The sequence below is a fragment of the Bubalus kerabau genome, chromosome 8 (assembly GCF_029407905.1).
Source record: "Bubalus kerabau isolate K-KA32 ecotype Philippines breed swamp buffalo chromosome 8, PCC_UOA_SB_1v2, whole genome shotgun sequence".
NCBI classification, from domain to species: domain Eukaryota; kingdom Metazoa; phylum Chordata; class Mammalia; order Artiodactyla; family Bovidae; genus Bubalus; species Bubalus kerabau.
In genome coordinates, this window is record NC_073631.1 from 12,782,887 (window position 1) to 12,804,649 (window position 21,763).

Here is a 21,763-nt window from a genome sequence, read left to right on the forward strand (position 1 = left end):
TGTTTAAGTTCTGCACTCAATAGGCCAACAAATTTGGAAAACTCAGCAGCGGCTATAGGACTGGAAAAGGTCAGTTTTCATTCCAATCCCAAAGAGGGCAATGCCAAAGAATGCTCAAACTACCACAAAATTGTGCTCATTTCACATGCTAGCAGGGTTATGCTCAAAATCCTTCAAGCTAGGCTTCAGTAGTATGTGAACCGAGAACTTCCAGATAGACAAGCTGGATTTAGAAAAGGCAGAGGAACCACATATCAAATTGCCAACATCCACCGGATCACAGAAAAAGAAAGGGAATTCCAGAAAAAAATCTGCTTCTGCTTCATTGACTACACTAAAGCCTTTGACTGTGCAGATCACAGCAAACTGTGCAAAATTCTAAGAGAGGGCAATACCAGACCTGGTATTGCTGAGAAACCTGTATGCAGGTCAAGAAGCAACGGTTAGAACCGAACATCGAACAACAAACTGGTTCAAAATTGGGAAAGGAGTACGTTAAAGGTGTATGTATACTGTCACCCTATTTTTTTAACTTATATGCAGAGTACATCATGCTTGAAATGCCAGGCTGGATGAATCACCAGCTGAAATCAATACTGCTGAGAGAAGTATCAATAACCTCATGTGCAGATAACACCACCCTAATGGCAAAAAGCAAAGAGGAACTAAAGAGCCTCCTGATGACAGTGAAAGAAGAGAGTGAAAAAGCTGGCTTAAACTCACCATTCAAAAAACTAAGACCATGGCCTCCAGTCTCATTACTTCATGGCAAATACATGGGGAAAAATGGTGACTGCAACCACAAGATTAAAAGATGCTTGCCCCTCGGAAGGAAAGCAACGACACACCTAGACAGTGTATTAAAAAGCAGAGACATTACTTTGCCAACAAGGTCCATATAGTCAAAGCTATGGTTTTTCCAGTAGTCATATATATGGATGTGAGTTGGACCATAACGAAGGCTGAGCGCCTAAGAACTGATGCTTTCCAACTGTGGTGCTGGAGAAGACTTTTGAGAGTTCCTTGGACAGCAAGGAGATCAAACTAGTCAATCCACAAGGAAATCAACCCTGAGTATTCATTGAAGGACTGATGCTGAAGCTGAATTTGGCCACCTGATGTGAGGAGCCGACTCACTGAAAAAGATCCTGATGCTTGGGAAGATTGAGAGCAGGAGGAGAAGGGGATGACAGAGGATGAAATGGTTGGATGGCATCATTGACTCAATGGACAAGAGCATGAGCAAACTTAAGGAGATGGTGAAGGAAGCTTGGTGTGCTGCAGTCCATGGGGTCGCAGAGTGGGACATGACTGAGTGACTGAACAAGTTTATTAAAATATGAACACAAAAGTATTTTGTACTGGGTTTTAACATACAGTTGGCCCTCCATATTCATGGGTCCAGCACCCATGGATTAAATCAACCACAGATCAAAAATATTTAGGAAGGGGATTCCCTGGTGGCTCAGTGGTAAAGAATCCACCTGCAATACCAGAGATGAGGGTTCAATCCCTGCATCCGGAAGATCCCACATGCCGCGGATCAACTGTGCCCATGTGTCACAACTCCTGCTCTAGGGCCCAAGAGCCCCAACTATCGAGCCCACATGCCACAACTACTGAAGCCCTCGCACCCTAGGGCCCATGCTCCACAGGAGAAGCTGCTGCAGTGAGAAGCTTGCATGTAGCAACTACAGAATATCCCCTGCTCACTGCAATGAGAGAAAAGCCCACCCAGCAACAAAGATTCAGCACAGCCAGAAGTAAACAATTTTTTTGGGGGGGGGGGGGGAAATGGGGGGGAAAAGTTTCAAAAAGCAAAACTTGAATTGGCCACATACCAGCAACTATTTATACAGCATTACACTGTATTAGGTAATTATATGTCGGAGAAGGCAATGGCAACCCACTCCAGTACTCTTGCCTGGAAAATCCCATGGACGGAGGAGCCTGGTGGGCTGCAGACCATGGGGTCGCGAAGAGTCAGACACGACTGAGCAACTTCACTTTCACTTTTCACTTTCATGCATTGGAGAAGGAAATGGCAACCCACTCCAGTGTTCTTGCCTGGAGAATCCCAGGGACGGGGGAGCCTGGTGGGCTGCCGTCTATGGGGTCGCAGAGAGTTAGACACGACTGAAGTGATTGAGCAGCAGCAGCAGCAGCAGGTATTATATGTACTCTACAGATAACTTAAAAGTATATGGGAGGATGTGCATAGGTTATACACAAGTATTTACTATGCCATTTTATGTAAGAGACAACACCTGTGGATTTTTATATCCACTGGGGTCCTGGAACCAACTCCCTGCAGACAGGGAAGAATGACAGGATAGTAAATGTCTTACAAGAGCGATATCATGTAAATGGAGGGAAGACTGTATTTTGTTTCATTCGGAGGTTTACTGGGAATTGTCTACCATTTTCGAAAATGTCACCGACGACAATGCTATTGTATGGCTTTTTAAGGGCATAGGTCAATTTGCCTGCTATAGCCTGAATTTTGCTGCAGCTCAATATTTTATGTCTTCTAGTGTTATTATGCTCAAATACTTATATACCGAAATATAATTTTATAAAATTATATATTTTATTCTATTCATTTTTATTTCTTTAGGGGATACTATCAATAATATAAAAATGTGTACAGGTAAGTTATACTACCTACAAATTTCATTAAATGAATAGTGTGAAATATTGCTACATAAATTGCTATAAAATTGCTACAGGTTTTATTTTTCAAATGAGGAATTCAAGTCTAAGCAGAGAACTACATCAAAGATGATAACTTAGAAACCTAAAATGAACTAAGAATGGACTCTAATTCCAATAGAGTACAAAATCTAAGACATGGATATTATAGCTGAAAAGGACGGTCTAGATTACCTAATCGTAGTCCCTCATTTTATGGATAGGAAAACTGAGGTCCTGTCAACATTTCTGCTTTACCTTATAATCTTTCTGCTTCCTAAAGAGCAGTTCAAAACCAAAACAAGGGAATGCTAGGTTTTAATGTGCTACATACTATACAGTATTTTTCATGTCATCAAAATGGTAGTAAAACTTAAAGAAAATATTAGGAGAGTAAAAATAAAAGTTCTCAGATTGGAAAGGTATGTGGGAATACATTTATCAAAATAAAAACTGTATTACTATCGTCTGTAAAAATACAGAATTTATTCTTAAATGGCATTTCTTTAACATGTTAGAAAAGTGAGCCAAATACTTATGAAAAATTATTTTTTTAATAATTCACATTTATTAAGTCAAATAACTAGATATTTTAAGGTAAAGAAAATGGATTTAATTATATACTTACCTCCTCAGTATACTCTGATTCTGACTCTGACTCAGATGATAATGGTTTATCTTCTGGATACATCTTTCTCTTTTTGCTGAGCCCTTTAATGTCCTGTGAAAAATAAATACATGTATGCTGACTCAGATATAATAGTATGCCGCAAGAATTTTATGTTTCTAAGTTTTACTTAAAAAATTTTCCTATTATCACAAAAACTACCCATTTTCATTTTAGAACTGTCTAAAATCGGTGACAGGAATCAGTTTCTAATTTCAATAAAAGTTACTTTTATTAAGTAACTTGAAAAGAAATAACTATACATTGACTTAGATGTAATAACCTCTTTATTTTCTCTAATTAAACATGATAGAATCTTAAAGAGTTAATGAAAACATAGTATAAGATTTGGGTCCTTTGCATTCTAACTCTTGTTTCAATCCAAGGTTGGATCAGACAGGCCTAGTGCTATAGAAAAGATCTAAAAAGACCACTGCACTTTAATGCATTTAAAGTGTTAAATTCACATTAAAAAACAAAACAAAAAAACCCAAACTTAATCCCTAAGCATTTAATGATGAGAAAATGTATAACTCGGGGGAAGAAAAGGAGAGTAAGACTAGGAGAAGGGAGAAGTACTCTGAAAACACCTGAAGCAAAACGACGAAACATGAAGATGTGTTCAAGCTGCGTTCTGGGTATGCCCATATCCTTTATCTGTGTGTATGAAGTAGTTCATAACAAAACCAAAACCACATTAAGGAAAAAATGCTTACCACCTAATCTTACACAGAAAAAAGTGACCATTTTTTCTATAGCATGAACCCAATTTTGAAGATGTAAACAAGAAAATAAACTAAAAGTGATGATACACGTTAGATTACATGTGATTTGTTTCTGTAAACAGCTTCACTATTTTGGTAGAAATAATTCATCTTGCACCCAAATCCCACTACAGGGATTTTGGAAAACATCTACGTGTGTATGTATGCCTGTACATAAATACCTGTTTATGTAACCCACTCTTCTCACCCAACAGTATCTTTCCATGCCAATTACACCATCATTTTTGGCCACTTTTTTTTTTTTTTTTGGCCACTTTTGATATACATTGAAAATACATATCACTTAAAGTATATCCCACAATCTACTTAACCCATCTCCTTCTGGAGGGCAGTCATATAGGTTTTTGCTATTAAAGTTGAAACAGAGTAAAGGGTATATGAGGGCAAAATCTTTATCTAACAATAAAGACTAAATCAAAAACCAAAGTAGCCTTCATCCAAATGACTGTCTCCCTTTCCCACAATCCTCAAAATTGTTGATTTCATTCATTCATCAATCACACCTCACCAAAAAGCCTCTTCATCAGATTCTTTCATCAGTCATAGCAGTCTCAGATTATTAGAATATAGTTCATATTTTCTTTAAGAATTGCCTAAACATGTTTTTTGGGTTTCCCAGGTGGCACAGTGGTAAAGAATCTACCTTGCCAATGGAGGAGACGCGAGAGGCAGAGTTTCAATCCTTAGGTCGGAAAGATCCCTTGGAGTAGGAAATGGCAACCCGCTCCAGTATTCTTGCCTGGAAAATGCCCCGGACAGAGGAGCCTGGCAGCTGCAGTCCATGGGGCTGCAGAATCGGACACAACTAAGCACACACACACACACACACACACACACGTTTTGCCTATGTTTATGCGTGTGAGGTATTCTCTTTCCCTTAACTACTGAAGATCAAGTTTTTTGTCTTACATATTTCTAGTAGTTTTTCTTAGTCTATTCATATGTATTTAAACTTTGTTCATAGCTTAAATGTCTTTTTGCCATTCAGAATTTGAATTATATGGTCAAAAGTTCCTGGGTTTTGAGGCAAAGGCTTTTCTCACTCTGATGTTATATTCACCCATGTCTTTCTCTAGCTACACTTCACACATTTCTGACTTATCTGGGAATTTATTTGGCCTTAAGGCGTGTTCAGTTCAGTTCAGTTCAGTCGCTCAATCGTGTCCGACTCTTTGAGACCCCATGAATCGCAGCACACCAGGCCTCCCTGTCCATCACCAACTCCCGGAGTTCACTCAGACTCACGTCCATCGAGTCAGTGATGCCATCCAGCCATCTCATCCTCTGTCGTCCCCTTCTCCTCCTGCCCCCAATCCCTCCCAGCATCAGTCTTTTCCAATGAGTCAACTCTTCGCATGAGGTGGCCAAAGTACTGGAGTGTCAGCTTTAGCATCATTCCTTCCAAAGAAATCCCAGGACTGATCTCCTTCAGAGTAGACTGGTTGGATCTCCTTGCAGTCCAAGGGACTCTCAAAAGTCTTCTTCAACACCACAGTTCAAAAGCATCAATTCTTCGGCGCTCAGCTTTCTTCAACTTAAATTTTTTCAAATGGTTAGTCACTTTGGCCCAAGAAATGCCACCTCTGGCATATATTAAATTCCACAAATGCTCATCAATTTTTACCTGGACTCTACAATGTTCCATTGTTTTTTCTATTCCTGTACCATACCACATTGCTTTAATCAAAGTATATGAAAAATGTTTCAACTTCTAGCAGGGCAAGTCACACACAGAAATTTTATTAAATTTTCATGTATTTCTGAATAGATGTGTATAGTTTTCTTTAAATTAGTCCTACTCACTTCCTTAAGATTTTCCTATATATTTTTTGTAAATATTATACATGAAATATATTTTTCCATTATATTTTCTAATTAGGTATTGTATTGCCAAGCACTTTTGGAACAATTTAAAATAAAAATGGAGCTAAACATAATGATTAATAAAACATTATAAGATTATAACAGACATCCTAAATAAGATTAAGAGAAACCGTAGACTTCTCTTAAGAGATGTTAACTATGTGTCTGAAAGATTAGCAATCAAGGTATATAACTCTTACCAATTGGAACAATTAAAATCAAGCAGAAAAATGGGCCAAGACCATGAAAAGGCAATCCATAGAGAATGAAATCTGCATGGCTAATAAATGAAGGGGCTCAGACATTAAACTAGCAAAAAAGGAGGCGTCAACAGCGTGGTGAGTATGTACGAGGAACAAGGGTACTATCATACATTACTAGTAGGAATGTAAATTAGAAAATAAGCACTTTGGTGAGTAAAATGCAGACAAGTTAAGTGTATTAACATGTTCCCTGCACCCAGAAATTATAGTTCCAGGTATACCTTAGAAAATCAAGGAAAAGCTAAGGAAAAGGAGCAATAGGAAACAAATTGCCACTGCGGCACTGTTTGCACTACTGAAGAGAGAAAATAACGTAGATGTCTACAAACGGAAGAATGGAAATACAAATTGTGGTGCATTAGAATAATGGAATATTAGAAGCAGAAGAAACAAACTTGAGAGTATCAAGAAGGATAAATGTCAACAGCAATGTTGTGTCAAAAAAAGGAAGTTTCAGAAGAAAACACAATGATACCATTTTGAAAATATGTGTGAACATACACTTATATAAAGGCGGATGGGAAGGATACACAGTAATTTCAAAAACAGCTGCCTATAGTGAAGGAGAGTGTGACAGAGACTTCTGCCAATAAAACAAGACATGACAAAATTTAAACCATTTGTTAATTCTGCTGGGTATATATATGTGTTATTTATTGTATGTGTATGTATTGCTCTTTATTTTGCATATTTTGAAGTACTTCAAAATCATAGTGCAGATGTTTTATTAGTTATTTCATGTTTGTAAACTGCCAGTTTTCAGTTTTACATTTTTTTGAAACACAGGAAAATAACCGCTTATTATTTTATAATGGTTTTGAAAATCAGGAATTTCTGTTGAAATTATATCACACCCTATTGGAACTATGAAAATAATCACAGTTTCCTTCCTTTGAGCAGTTAATATGGCTGCTGCTGCTAAGTCGCTTCAGTCGTGTCCGACTCTGTGCAACCCCACAGACGGCAGCCCAGCAGGCTCCCCCGTCCCTGGGATTCTCCAGGCAAGAACACTGGAGTGGGTTGCCATTTCCTTCTCCAATGCATGAAAGCGAAAAGTGAAAGGGAAGTCGCACAGTCGTGTCCGACTCTTAGCGACCCCATGGACTGCAGCCTACCAGCTCCTCCGTCCATGGGATTCTCCAGGCAAGAGTACTGGAGTGGGGTGCCATTGCCTTCTGCAGTTAATATGGTGAGTTATATTAATAAATTTTATATGCTTGAATCCTTGGAATTAATGAAACCAACTTTGTCAATATGGTTTCTTTTTTAGTGTATTTATTTGCAAACTGGAAAAAAAAAAAAAAAAGAAAGAAACCTCTTCTCCATATATACCCAAGAGAAAACATCATAGACTAAGGGAAAGAAGCCAGTCACAAAAGGTCATATACAGTATAATTGCTTTTGTATGATATAGCCAGAACACATAAATCCATAGACACATAAAGCAGAATGGAGGCTAACACAGGATGAGGAGACAGAAAGAAATTGAGTACTTAATGAGTATGGGTATTTTTAATGTAATTATGAAAAAGTCTTGAAACTAAAGAGCAGATCAATGCCCAGCATTGTACATAAACAAAGTATCACCAAATTATAATTTAAAGATGGTTCACAGCATATTATGTGAATTTCATCTCAATTTTTGTTGTTGTTCAGTCACTAAGTTGTGTCTGACTCTTTGCAACCCCATGAACTGCAGCACACCAGGCCTCCCTGTCCCTCACCATCTCCCAGAATTTGCCCAACTTCATGTCCATTGGAATGATATAAAAAGACTGAATAAAACTTGGTGACACTGGTATTTAGTTTTCTTTTATTAGTAATGCTTTCTTTAGGCTTTTTATCAGAAAGACTGCATATGTGCTCAGTTGCTAAGTTGTGTTCGACTCTTTGTGACACATGGACTGTAGCCTGCCAGCCTCCTCTGTCTATGGGATTTCCCAGGTAAGAACACTGGAGTGGGTTGCCATTTCCTCTCCAGGGAATTAAAAAGACTAGAAATTATAAATTAGAAACTTAGATAGGCATAAATTTAGCATTAAGCATAGATAAGCTATAAATGAAGACAAAACATCTACTTACAGTAGAAAAAACATTTTTCAAATTATCTATGGTATACTCAATTTGACACAGAAATCCATGTTCTTTCATTAAAAGGACCTTCTTTAAAATGAAGTGAGGAAACAAATGGAATGTTTAAAACTTCATTATTTCAATTTTGAGATAATACATTACATCTACACAAATTCTCTGCAGGAATACTCTTCTGATCTTTTACCTTCAATAACGAACCCAATAAGCAAAAGAAATCTCTTAAGTTAAAAAGGGAATGCTTTATTGTTGATTGCTTGAAACTATTCTTAAAGGAAATGAAGAATCTTAAATTAAAACAATGTAGGGATTTCCCTGGTGGCTCAGTGGGAAGAATACACCTGTCAGTGCGAGGGACATGGGTTCAATCCCTGGTCCGGGAACATTCCACATGCCACAGAGCAACTAAGCCCAAGTACTATAATTACTGATCCTGTGCGCCACAACTTCTGAAGCCTGCATGCCTCAGAGCCTGTAACAAGTGAAGCAACGGCAATGAGAAGTCCATGCAGTGCAACAAAGAGTAGCTTCCACTCGCCGCAACTAGAGAAAATCCGCACAAAACAATGAAGACCCAGCGCAGTTAAAAATGAATAAATAATATTAAACATATATATAAATATAAAAAAGGCAACATAAAATATACATTACCTTTTCTTTCTCAGTTGCATCTTTTGACTTCTTTTTCTTTTTTAAACTATCCTAAACAAACATATATGTATATTAATTTTACATGTGAAAGATAGAGCATTATACCATAATGAACAAAAATATCAAAAAGGTGATTATGATGGAAAGAAATTTACTTCCAGGCAAGAATTTCTACTTTTGAAACCCTCTGAGCTAGCTATTAACCTCTCTGAGCCTTCATTATCCATCAAAAGGGATAAACAAGTATCTACTTCATAGAGTTGCTGAGAGGACTGAATTAAAAGTCAAGTGCTTAGAACTAGGCCTAATACATAGCAGGCATCCAATAAACGTTAGCTATCAGTATCATTAAACTGGCTCTTCTGCTTTAAGAACAAACTACCATCTACTGAGTACTTTCTAGATGCCAGGAATTTTATCAGAAGAAATCTCAGTAGGTCAAGTAGATATCCTCTATAAACCATTTAGTGGTTTTGTTCTCCTTGACCCCCAGGACAGTGCTTGTCAAACTGTAAAACACCATGTCAGAATCACAGAGACTATTTGTTAAAAATGTAGACTTCTGATCCTAATCAGCCTCACTAAATCAGACTGTGGAGATGGGGCCCAGAAATCTACATTTTTACTATAACCTGCATGTATTTCTTATGACCACTAATGTTTGAAAGTTAACTGTACCTGATAATTCTGGATAGTACAGAACAGATGAGGTATAGTACCATAAAAAGGACACTGGATCAGATATCAGAAGACAGATTCAACTTCCAATTCTAATACTATTTGTATGAATTTAAGCAAGATGCTTTTTATCTGCACTATAAATGGTTTATGAAGATGGGAAAAACAATGTCAGCCATGTTTATCATAAAGTTACCATGAAAATTTTGAGACACGGAGACCTGTATGTCAGAGCATTTAGAGAACAATTAAATGCCCTATGGACAATATTAAGTGCATCAATTAAGTGGCACAGAGCATCTAAGTACAAAAAACAGTATCATTTCAACACTGAGAACTATTTAAGATAGTTCTATTTAAGAGAGAACTATTTAAGAACTAAAAGAAAAATCTAATTAAATGTCTGCTATCCAAAACATTGCTCATTTAAACAGTTTACCTTATTGTCTGATTCAGTTTCTGACATGGAACTTTCAGAAGATTTATGTGAACGACTCTTCTTTTTCTTTTTCCTTTTTCCTTGTCTCTTATCCTACATGAAACATAAATAATTTGCTTTGTTTCGTTGCATATATTCATTGCATTTAATTGACATCAAAACTGTATCAATGAACAAAACTTAATGAAAATATCAGCTTGTAAATGTTTTATTTAAAAATATTTAAAATATAACATACATCACTTTTTTAAAAATTAAAAAACCTTAAGTGATTTGAGTCACATGTAATTCTTAGCTAAAATGGACTTTCTGATTTTTAAATCCATTTCTTCTACTAACATTCTTAAACGAACAAGACAAATTTAGGAATCTAAAAAATACATTTACCAATATTTAAGTATCTAGTTATTTATTCACGTCAGTGCTCTCAGAGATAATCAATCAAAACTTGGAAGTAAACATTTCCAACAGATTCTTCATAATAGGTTTCCCCTTGTTATGAAAGATATCAGAGATGCTATTTCATGTATTTCATATTTCATCACGACAGCAAACATTACCTCATCTTCAGAATCTGAAGAACTGCTGGAAGAATCAGAGCTTGATGAAGAAGAAGATGAATACTTGACCAAGCACAAAACAATTAAAGCTTGTGAGATGCAGGAACTTTTCTTTTACTAAGTCTCTCAAATACTTAATGAGATCAATCTAGTTTCTGAGAAACGGATGCCATATGACTTAAATATTAAATGTCAAATTTCACCCCCTGCCCCCCATCCCCCCCCAAAGTAACAAAAGATGTGGTCAATTTTCCCTCTTTAATTGTGGTGAAGGAGTCACTAAGTTATAAGCAGGTCAGCATCTTCCTTTTATTATCACTAACAGAACAAACCCACCCATAACTACCAAAGGACCTCCAGACTCTGACTTAGCTAGAGTTAGCATACAGGTTGTATCAATTACTCTTACTTTTTGTTCTGTAGGCTCTTGATTATAACATTTAGAAAAATGGAAAACTTTTGCTCACCCTACCAGATTTCTTCTTTTCTTTTTTCTTTCTCTAAAAGCAAAAAATACAAGTACAAATCTAAATAAGGTAGTGTTTTCCAATGGACCTATTAACAGCAGTACACAGCAGTATTATGTAAACCCAACTCTGAGACTAAGAGTAGCAATAAAATAAAAATGGCACTACCTGTCTTTTTTTGGATGAGCTCTCACTTCCACTTAACAATTTCTCCCTGTGTTTTTCTAGTTCCTTCTTCCAGTTCTGCAGAAAAATTATAAACACATCAGAAGTCACCTCTCCCCTCCTAATATATCTAAATGTTGTTGTCCTTTGTTGTTCAGTCGCTAAGTTGTGTCCGACTCTTTGCGACCCCATGAACTGCAGCACGCCAGGCTTCCCTGTCCTTTATTATCTCCCTGAGTTTGCTCAAACTCATGTCCATTGAGTCAGTGATGCCATCCAACCATCTCATCCTGTTGCCCCCTTCTCCTTTTATACTGAAATGTACAGACAACTACTTCCTTCCTTCCATCCTCTACTATCTTGCTCCCATCTCAGCCTCTAATTACAGTCAAAAGATGCTGCAGGTTTAAGAATCCTCTTCCCTGTCACCAAAGGAGCCTCTACCGAGCTCTTTTCCAAGAGGATATTATGAAGTGGAAATTCCACACTGTATACTGAAAGGAGGAGTAGGTTGTTATTACTGAAACTGAGAAGTTTTTTCTTTTTAAGAAAGGTGGTTAAATTCTCTTTCCAGACAATAAAAGTTCAATTAATCTATACTGTGGCTGAAATACTACATGTAGATTTGTAATCAAAACAAGCAAACATCATTGTGGAAATCTCAGGGTAAGATGGGGGCCTGGGGACTAGGGGAGAGAAGGGAAGAACCTAACATTTAGAAGACTTAAGATGATTTAAATTACCGTAAGATGTTTTTTCTCTTTTTTAAAGACGTCAAATATTTAAATACAAACCATATTCAATGTAACAAAAACATTTCTAAAATACAGAGCCCCCTTAAAGAGCTAGGCCCAAACTCTTGGCTTATTAAAAATTATCTCATTTTTTATTTAAAAAAAAAAAAAAGATTAGTCTCTTTTTCTAAAGGCACAATTTACAAACCTCATTCATTTTTTCTTCAAATTCAGCCAATGCCTTGGAGCCTTTCTTTTTCTTTTCTAGTTGTTCTTTCAGTTCTTCCCTTAAAAAATAGAGTGTACAATAAATTTTCAAGCAATTCAAATTAGAGATGGATGCTGACAAACAACAAAAATTTCATAATTTTTAAATATCCTAATACGCCTCCATTCCAGCTCCAGTGTTGCTACATTTAAAATTTCTTTGCTCATGTCCTTGTATATTAATTATCATAATAAATCCTATTAGATAACATAATCATTCCTCTCCAGAACATGGGTTTATAAGAACCAATATTTTATATAAATTTATATTTATTTAAATTTATATATCTATAAGTTTATATAAACAGGTTCAATCCCTGGGTTGGGAAGATGCCCTGGAGGAAATGGTAAGCCACTGAAGTATTCCTGAATGGAGTGTCCCATAGACAGAGGAGCCCGGTGGGCTACAGTCCACGGGGTCACAGGGAGTTGGAAATGACTCAGCAAGTGAGCGCACATGCTCACAACAGGTACTGTTTTAAATACATCTTCCTTTCATCCTCACAACAATCCCGTGAGAAAAGGTAGCTTTATTACTCCCATTATATGGGAGAGAAAGAGGCTGCAGCTTAGGGAAGGTCACAAGGCTGGCAGCTGCAGTGTTAGGGTGAGTTAAGGCCTGTGTGACTGAACTTCTATAGTCTACTACTAAGTCACCCAGTTTATAATGTACCTGCTTACAAGAAAGAGTGGCCCTGGCTGGTATCTGGACACTTAGATCTTGGCACTGTCCCCTGAGAAGAGTGCTCACTATGCCTATCTATACACACACGATAGTTTATATGAACATCTGCATTCCTTCTGGAAGTCTGAAATTTTGGCAGCTGATAGGCAGAGGCTGATCAATCTCCAATAAAAAAGCTGGACATACTGAATCACACTAGGTGGCCACATCTCACACGTGTTATCGCAACTCACTGCTGGGGGAATTAAAGGCAGCATCCTGTATGACTCCGCAGAAGCAGTGCCAGAAGCTGCCCCAATCTCCCCTGGACTTCTCCCCAGGTGCCTTTCTCCTCTGCTGACTGTGCCTGGTATCCTCCCACTATGATAAATCTTGCCCATGAGCACAACTATCTGTGAATCCTTCTAGCAATTACCCAACCTGAGGGTTGTCTTGGCAATGGCTGACCACATATGTAATCCACTAGCTCAGGCACTTCCCCTTTCCCCTCTCAAAAAAAAAAAAAGTACTCATCCCTTCTCCCCAATCTTAAAGATAAAATACACTTTGTTTTGCAATAATTTATTTCCCTGTATGCTGCAACAATAAACAACGGCACTGATGAAGGGGCAGACACAGCTTACTTCCTATTTAAGGGTTCCTTCCGGTGTGTAAGCACAAGTTTCAACTCTAGCTGCCCAGCTCTCGGGGGCCCTTAGAAGGAATAAAAAGCTAACAGCTCTGAATCTTCTCTTATGTCACTTCAGGAGTATGGGTATTTAATAATAAGACATACTGAAAAATAATAATGTTAGAGCTACGACGCTTTATTTAGCAAAGATCAGAGCCACTCAACGAGGGCAAAACAACAAACTTTAACACACAACTTAGACAATGGGAAATCTTAACACATTGTAAAGCCAGCAGATAAAACCAGAAACAAGGCCTAACATTTTCTTTCTCAACACTTAAGGTTACACCTCAAAGGTTAAATTATTCAAACCTACCATTTTAAATAGCTTGGAATACTGCAAGGTTAAGGTCTCTTTTAGGAGCCAGGGATGTTTTTGGTATGCAAGATTCTCTGGCAGTGCTTCAGCTTTAGCTGTACTAGGTGGTGGGTTCCTAAATGCTTGCTTTACATTCATGCATGTGCTTTATACGTTCAAAAGTAAGCACATATTAAATACTACTTCAAACAATGATGCATCCAGCAACTGCTTGGCAATCAGTAGAAGCTGTAAAATGACCTTTAAAACATTTATGAAAACCTTATATATATTTATATAGGTAAATTGTTTCACAAATACCAGGTAGGCCTTGGTCGATTCAAATAATCTTGGATCGTTGGACCTGAGGACTGGATTGGACCCCTTGATCTGGCCATTGCTATTGGGTTCATATAGGCCTTGAGGAAAAAAAAACAAAAATTAACTCCATTAAAATAATCATTTTCTTACTCATAAAGCAATCTTTACTATAAACGCATACTAGGTCAAACTAAGTCAAAGAATTGAGTTCAACCTCCCACACAGTTGTACTCATTTCACACGCTAGCAAAATAATGCTCAAAATCCGTCAAGCAAGGCGTCAACAGTGGACCCAAGAACTTTCAGATGTACAAGCTGGATTTAGAAAAAGCACAGGAATAGGACATCAAATTGCCAACATCTGCTGGATCACAGAAAAAACTAGAGAATTCCAGAAAAACATCTACTTCTGCTTCACTGACTATGATAAAGGCTTTGACTGTGTAGGTCACAGTCAAAGTGTAGATTCCACAAACTGTGGAAAATTCTTAAAGAGATGGGAATACCAGATGATCTTACCTGCCTCCTGGGAAATCTGTATGCAGGTCAAGAAGCAACGGTTAGAACTGGACATGGAATAACCAACTGGTTCAAAATTGGGAAAGGAGAACGTCAAGGCTGCATACTGTCACTCTGCTTATTTAACTTATATGTAGAGTACATCATGAGAAACGCTGGGCTGGATGAAGCACAGGCTGGAATCAAGACTGCTGGGAGAAATATCAGTAACCTCAGAAATGCAAATGACACCACCCTTACAGCAGAAAGCGAAGAAGAACTAAAGAGCCTCTTGATGAAGGTGAAAGAGGACAGAGAAAAAGCTGTCTTAAAACTCAACATTCAGAAAATGAAGATCATGGCATCTGGTCCCATCACTTCATGGCAAATGGATGGAGGAAATATGGAAACAGTGACAGATTTCATTTTCTTGGTCTCCAAAATGAATGTGGATGGTGACTGCAGCCATGAAATTAAAAAGTCGCATGTTCCTTTGAAAAACAGCTATGACCAGCCTAGACGGTGTATTAGAAAGCAGAGGTATCACTTTGCCAACAAAAGTCCATATAGTCAAAGCTATGGTTTTTCCAGTAGTCAAGTATGGATGTGAGAGTTGGACTATAAAGGATGAGGGCCGAAGAATTGATGCTTTTGAACTGTGGTGTTGGAGAAGACTCTTGAGGGTCCCTTAGACTGCAAGGGGATCCAACCAGTCCATCCTAAAGGAAATCAGTCCTGAATATTCATTGGAAGGACTGGTGCTGAAACTGAAGCTCCAATATTTTGGCCACCTGATGTGAAGAACTGACTCATTAGAAAAGACCCTGATTCTGGGAAAGACTGAGGGCAAGAGGAGAAGGGGGCAACTGAGGATGAGATGGTTGGATGACTGACTCAATGGACATGAGTTTAAGCAAGCCAGGGAGATAGTAAAGGACAGGGAAGCCTGGAGCGCTGTAATTCATGGGGTCGCAAAGAGTTGGACACAACTTAGCAACTGAACAACATTAAGCCTCAGAGGTTTGGGAGATAAGTAATACCACTATTTCACAGAAAATGTTATCTTCATCAGAAATTTGATGAAAATAATATTGATACCTCTTCTTTAACTCTGAGGTGGCTTTGTAGTACTTTCTCCAAAAGCCCAATAAAGCTCTAAGGGTAGTAATACTATTCTCAATGGTAAATGAAGAAACTTGATTTCAAAGATGGAAGACCTAACACTAAGTTCATTGCTTATTCTACTTTATCTTTTATCTCAGGAAATACTGTGCCATCCTGATAGCAATTTTATACACAGATTGTTAACTATCAAAAATTAAATTATGCAAGGCGCCAAAAGAAAAAATAAACAAGAGTTCAGCAAAATTAAAAACATTTGTGCATCAAAGAATACTATCAAAAGACTGAAAAGACAATCCACAGAATGGAAGAAAATATTTGCAAATCATATATCTGACAAGGTTTAACATGCAGAATGAATAAATCCTACAACTCAACAACAAAAAACCCCAAAACCCCATTCAAAAATGTGCAAAGGACTTTAGACATTTCTTCAAAGAAGATAAACAAATGTCCAGTATGCACATGAAAAGATGTTCGCTGTTACTTGTCATTGTTGTCGACTCCCTGAAACCAAGCATGCCAAGCTCCTCTGTGTTCCCTTATCTCCTGGAGTTGCTAGTCACGAGGGAAATGCAAATCAAAACAACGAGACACCATCTCACACCAGTTGAATGGCTACTGTCCAAAACAGAAAATAAAAAGTGTCATCAAGGATGTGAAGAAATTGGAACCGTTAAGCACTGCAGGTGAGAATAAAAAATGGTGCGGCTGTTTTGGAAAAGTTTGACGATTCCTCAAAAAGTTAAACACAGAATTGCCATATGATTCAGGATCCAAGAACTGAAAGGAGGGGCTCAAACAGATACACGTATACCCACGTTCACAGCAGCGCTATTCACAACAGCCAAAAGGTGGGAACAGTCCACACATCCACCCATGGATGAACGGATAAGCGAAATGTACCACGTATTGGGTTGGTCAAAAAGTTTGTCTGGGTTTTTCCATACCATCTTACAGGAAAATCCAGATGAACATTTTGGCCAATTCAGTACATACAATGGAATATTATTCAGCCTCAGAAAAGAGTGAAATTCTGATACATGCTACAACACAGATGAACCTTGGAAGCATACTAAGTGAAATAAAGCTGACACCAAAGGACAAATATTATATGATTCAACTTATTTGGGGTACCTAGAATAAGTGAACTCAGAGACAAAAAAGGGAGTTTACCAGGGGCTGAGAGTGGTGGAATGGGTACAAAGCTTGTTTGAGATAATGAAAAACTTCTGGAAATGGACAGTGGTGATAGCTGTATAACACATGTACCTAATGAACTATACCCTTAAAAATGCTTAAAATGGTGAACTTTATGTTATATATATTTCTGTACAATAAAAACCCACAAAATTATGATGATATTATGCTCTGTAAACTACACTTACTAGAGCAGAAATACATATTTTTATACACTTTGCCCAAAAACATACTGAGACAAAATAAAGCAGAATATTTGTTAATGACAGTGTCTAGCAGACACTGTTTTATTAGAATTCACTTTAGAACAGATACAAAATCTAGTCTTTAATTCAGTCTCAATTTCTTGATCCTATGATTAAGTTTTCCAACTTAATTCAAGTCAACAAACATTTATTAAAATACTCTTCCACTTTTTATTTTATCACAAATTACACTTTTAACCATTTAGCTCCCTACAGCGCTCAGAACAGAAACCGCCAAGCCCATGCTGCTGCCCTTGAGTTGCCGAGTCGTGTCTGACTCTCTACACCCCATGGACTGTAGCCCGCCAGGCTCTTCTGTCCATGGGGTTTCCCAGGCAAGAATGCTGGCGTGAGCTGCCATTTCCTTCTCCATTTTCTACTCTTTAAATAAAAAGAACTTTGGTTGAAAATGACTATCACAAAGATTGATTTTAAGGCCTGAAACTTAGTACTTAACATTCCACAGAAAAGTGAAAAGGGACTTTCATCTATTGCATTTTACTTAAAATCTTTAAAAATGACAAAATTTCCACCTTCATAACAAATGTAAGTTATATACATCTAGATTTCTCTGGCAGAGTAAACAATACACAATCATTATAAACAACACATACCGAGAATTATTTCCATTCAACTGGATACTGCCTAATTACTTGAGATGAAAACAGTTAAACCTTTAATATAATTTTCTTACAGCTAGAGTTCCTAAGGTCAGAGACAATTACAGGATGGGGGCTACATGTGGCTGTCAATGCAATGTTGAAGACTGAGGCATAAAAGTCATATTTTTAATATCAAATGTTATGCCCTCAAATTTCACTCAACTGTCTCTACTGAGATTTTTAATCAGTTTATGCGGAAATGACAACCAACAAAGGCCACAACAGAGCAGTTGTTGGCCCAACCAATGACACTGACCATCTTAACAATCAAAAGTGTAATGTACAAACTAAGATCATCACTTTAAACCAGGAGTACAGTATCTATCACCTTCTTACTTCTTAGGTATCATGTCATAATTTTAGCAGTACTTAATGATAAACCATTTTAAGTTTGAAACTGTAAAAACTTTATTTTCAAAGTTATAAATATATACACGGATGTTAAAACTATATCACCAAAAGAGGAAAAACTGAAAATACCCAAAGAGCCATCAACCTGAGATTCATCAAATACACTATATTCCCCAAATGAAATACCAGCTTGGTGCAAAGGTAACTGCAGTTTTTGCATTGTTGAAATTTGCCGTTTGACATTGGAATACAGTCATAATAAATGTGGTCATGTTATACATAATTTTAATGCACATTTCTCACTTTACGGTTTTTTGCTAATGACTTATTACTTGTTTATTTTATATTTACTTTGGACTATGGAAATGATGTTAGACAAAAAGCAAATTTGAGTGGATTTTCCTGTTAGAGTTTAAAATGGGCCGTAAACGAATGGAGACAACTCCCAATACCAACAATGCATTTGGCCCAAGAACTGCTATTGAAATGTACAAAGCAGTGGTAGTTCAAGAAGTTTTGCAAAGGAAACAAGAAGAGCCTTGAAGATGAGGAGCACGGTGGCCAGTCATTGGAAGTTTGCAATGACCATCTGAGAGCAATCATCGAAGCTGATCCTCTTACAATTACATGCGAAGTTGCCTAAGAACTCAACTGCAACCATTCTATAGTTGCAACCATTCTATATTTGGCATTTGAAGTGAACTGGAAAGATGAAAAAGCTCGGCAAGTCAGTACTTCATGAGCTGCCCACAAATCAAAACGGCTGTCATTCTGAAGTGTCACCTTTTGTGCAACAACGAACCATTTCTCAATCAGATTGTGCTGTGCCATGAAAACTGGGTCTTAGTTACGAGGTCTCTAGTCGTGGTGCGCAGGCTCAGTTGCCCCATGGCAGGTGGGATCCTAGTTCCCTGACCAGGGATCAGACCCACATCCCCTGTACTAGAGAGCAGATTCCCAACCACTGGATCACCAGGGAAGTCCCAAGAAAACATTTTTTAATATTATAGCACGTGACCTCCAAGAGTACAGTAGTAACAGCTGCATCACCACCGCTTTTATTTGCTTCTGGACATTCAGGACTTGCCATAAACACACCGTGCTACTGCATTCTACTGTACAGTACACAAAAGCACAACCACTTGAAGAGGATGCACATACATGACAACATACGCCAGACAGGCGAACTAACTTACGTGGCTATACATGCGAAAGCGTGTTTGCATCTTTGAGAGTTTGCAACTTGAAGGTTCGTATGCAGAGGACTTAGTATAGAGGCAATTTTCCACTGTAGTTTTAAATAATCTAAACACAACATTTACTGTTTTACAGCCTTTAAATTTTCTAGCATATATTTAATGTCTACTGTGAAACTGCATCTTCAAAGTATGTATCATCCTATCTTACTGCTTACTTTGCAGAGGAATATAAAATAGTACATTCATATGCTAAGAGTCCATGTCAATCATGGATAAGTTATGGCACAATTACAAGTGCTATTACTGAGTATGTAATAAGGTTAAGTATGTAAAGCTATTACATACTGAGTATGTAATAAGTTAAGTATGTAAAGCTTAACTTTCAAGCTTTTGATAAACTCTATGCCCAGTCTGCTTAAGTACACTCTAAATAGCTCCATTATTTATTTCAATTACAATGGTAATACTTATGAAGTGCACCTTAAAAACTCCTTGCAAAACACTTGATCATGAGTCTGTGCTCATAATCATTAAGCAACAGTGCTCCTCTTTATGATGCACAGCAAAAAGGTTTTAAAAACCAAAACCATTTCACAAAGGTAAAGCTCTTTCACTTACTATGCCTAAGTGTGAAAAATAATGCTTCTAACATTAGCACATTATACATAGCATATATAATGGCTGAGTATAAATCAAAATAAAGAAATTGTGCCATTTCTTAAAATGGCTATGACTTAATCATTTTAAATACTGTGACCTTTTAAATCAAACACCCATACTTATATGTAACTAGAATTGTCTGTGGCTCCAAACTGTTCCATGAGCTTGGGTAACAGAAAAACGGGTTGGTTTTTTGGAAGTCAGGCTGGCAAAACAGGCTCAAGGGAATATGTAAGTGGGCAGCTAGGAAAAGAGCAACTGCAGTGTGGTTGTTGAGGACAAAATGTGCAGAACTTCATTCGTTACTTTGATTACCTATTTTTATCTAGAGGATACATCTGTTTTAGTAAAAACAGAAAAGAACAGGAAAGAAACTTCTGGAAAATAATGGGCACAAAGGGTAACCAGTGGCTCAGACAGTATAAAGAATCTTCTGCAATGTGGGAGACCAGGTTCGATCCTTGGGTCAGGAAGATCCTCTGGAGAAGGGAATGGCTGCCCACTTCAGTGTTGTTGTCTGGAGAATTCCACAGACAAAGGAGCCTGGCGGGCCACATGGGGTTGCAAAGAGTCGGATATGACTGAGAAACTAACACTTTCATGCTTTACAAATCTCAAGGGTTAAAATATTCAGTGGGAAAAAAAAGTTGCTTAAGAATGTACAATATCTAAATAAATAAATAAATCAATAAAAAAGAGTGTACAATATCAAGAGGGAACTCTAATCTTCCAACCCGGGGACTGAACCTAAATTAAGGACCTCAGATGAAAATGATGTGCCAATGTATGCTCATTGCCCGTAACAAACATACTGCTCAGGTGTGGGAGTTGAAGATAGGGGAGGCAGAGCATGTCTATGGGCAGGGAGCGTATGGGAACTCTCTGTACCTTCTGCCCAATATTGCCTTGAGACCAAAAGAGCTCCAAAAAGTAAAGCCTATTTTTAAAAAAACTTCAACCTGAAATTTATGGCTTTTTTAGAAAGCAGTTCTGTCATCTCTAAAACCATGATTTTTATCATCAATGTAAAAAGAAAAAAATGCCATTATTTTCAGATGCAAATGTTTATTTTATTTAAAGTCAAAAGTTATGATGTATTGAACTGAGTTGCCAGATGACCCATGGTGTTTTTTGGGGGGAGTCCCAGTTTTAATAGTTCGGGGGTTTCCCTGGTGGCTCAGAGGGTAAAGAATCTGCCTGCAATGCTGGAGACCTGGGTTCAATCCCTGGGTTGGAAGATCCCCTGGAGAAGGGAATGGCTACCCACTCCAGTATTCCTGCCTGGAGAATTCCATGGACAAAGGAGCCTGGCAGGCTACAGTCCATGGGGTTGCAAAGAAGTCGGACACGACTGAGAGATTAACACTTTAATAGTTCCACCTCCTCCACCGCAGCGAGGAGGCTGAATTGGGTAACCTGTGTCTTCTATCTCTTAATGTTCTGTTTCCCTTTCTATAATCTTTCAAGTGCATACAAAATGTTACCAGAACTACCTATGCTGAGACACATACCAAGGAATCAGCAGAGCCCA

At 37.7% G+C, this 21,763-nt stretch overlaps 1 protein-coding gene across 1 annotated transcript in view; it reads right to left on the bottom strand.

Moving 5' to 3' along the window:
* FAM133B (family with sequence similarity 133 member B) overlaps window positions 1–21,763 on the bottom strand; it is a 29,465-nt gene that overhangs the window by 5,676 nt on the left and 2,026 nt on the right. Inside the window, exons 2-9 of the mRNA XM_055589714.1 lie at window positions 14,296–14,393; window positions 12,263–12,341; window positions 11,324–11,398; window positions 11,156–11,188; window positions 10,689–10,751; window positions 10,129–10,221; window positions 9,012–9,062; window positions 3,320–3,412 (exon numbers count right to left, since the gene is read on the bottom strand). Coding sequence (XP_055445689.1) covers window positions 3,320–3,412; window positions 9,012–9,062; window positions 10,129–10,221; window positions 10,689–10,751; window positions 11,156–11,188; window positions 11,324–11,398; window positions 12,263–12,341; window positions 14,296–14,393 — 585 coding nt within the window. The remainder of the gene's footprint in view (window positions 1–3,319; window positions 3,413–9,011; window positions 9,063–10,128; window positions 10,222–10,688; window positions 10,752–11,155; window positions 11,189–11,323; window positions 11,399–12,262; window positions 12,342–14,295; window positions 14,394–21,763) is intronic.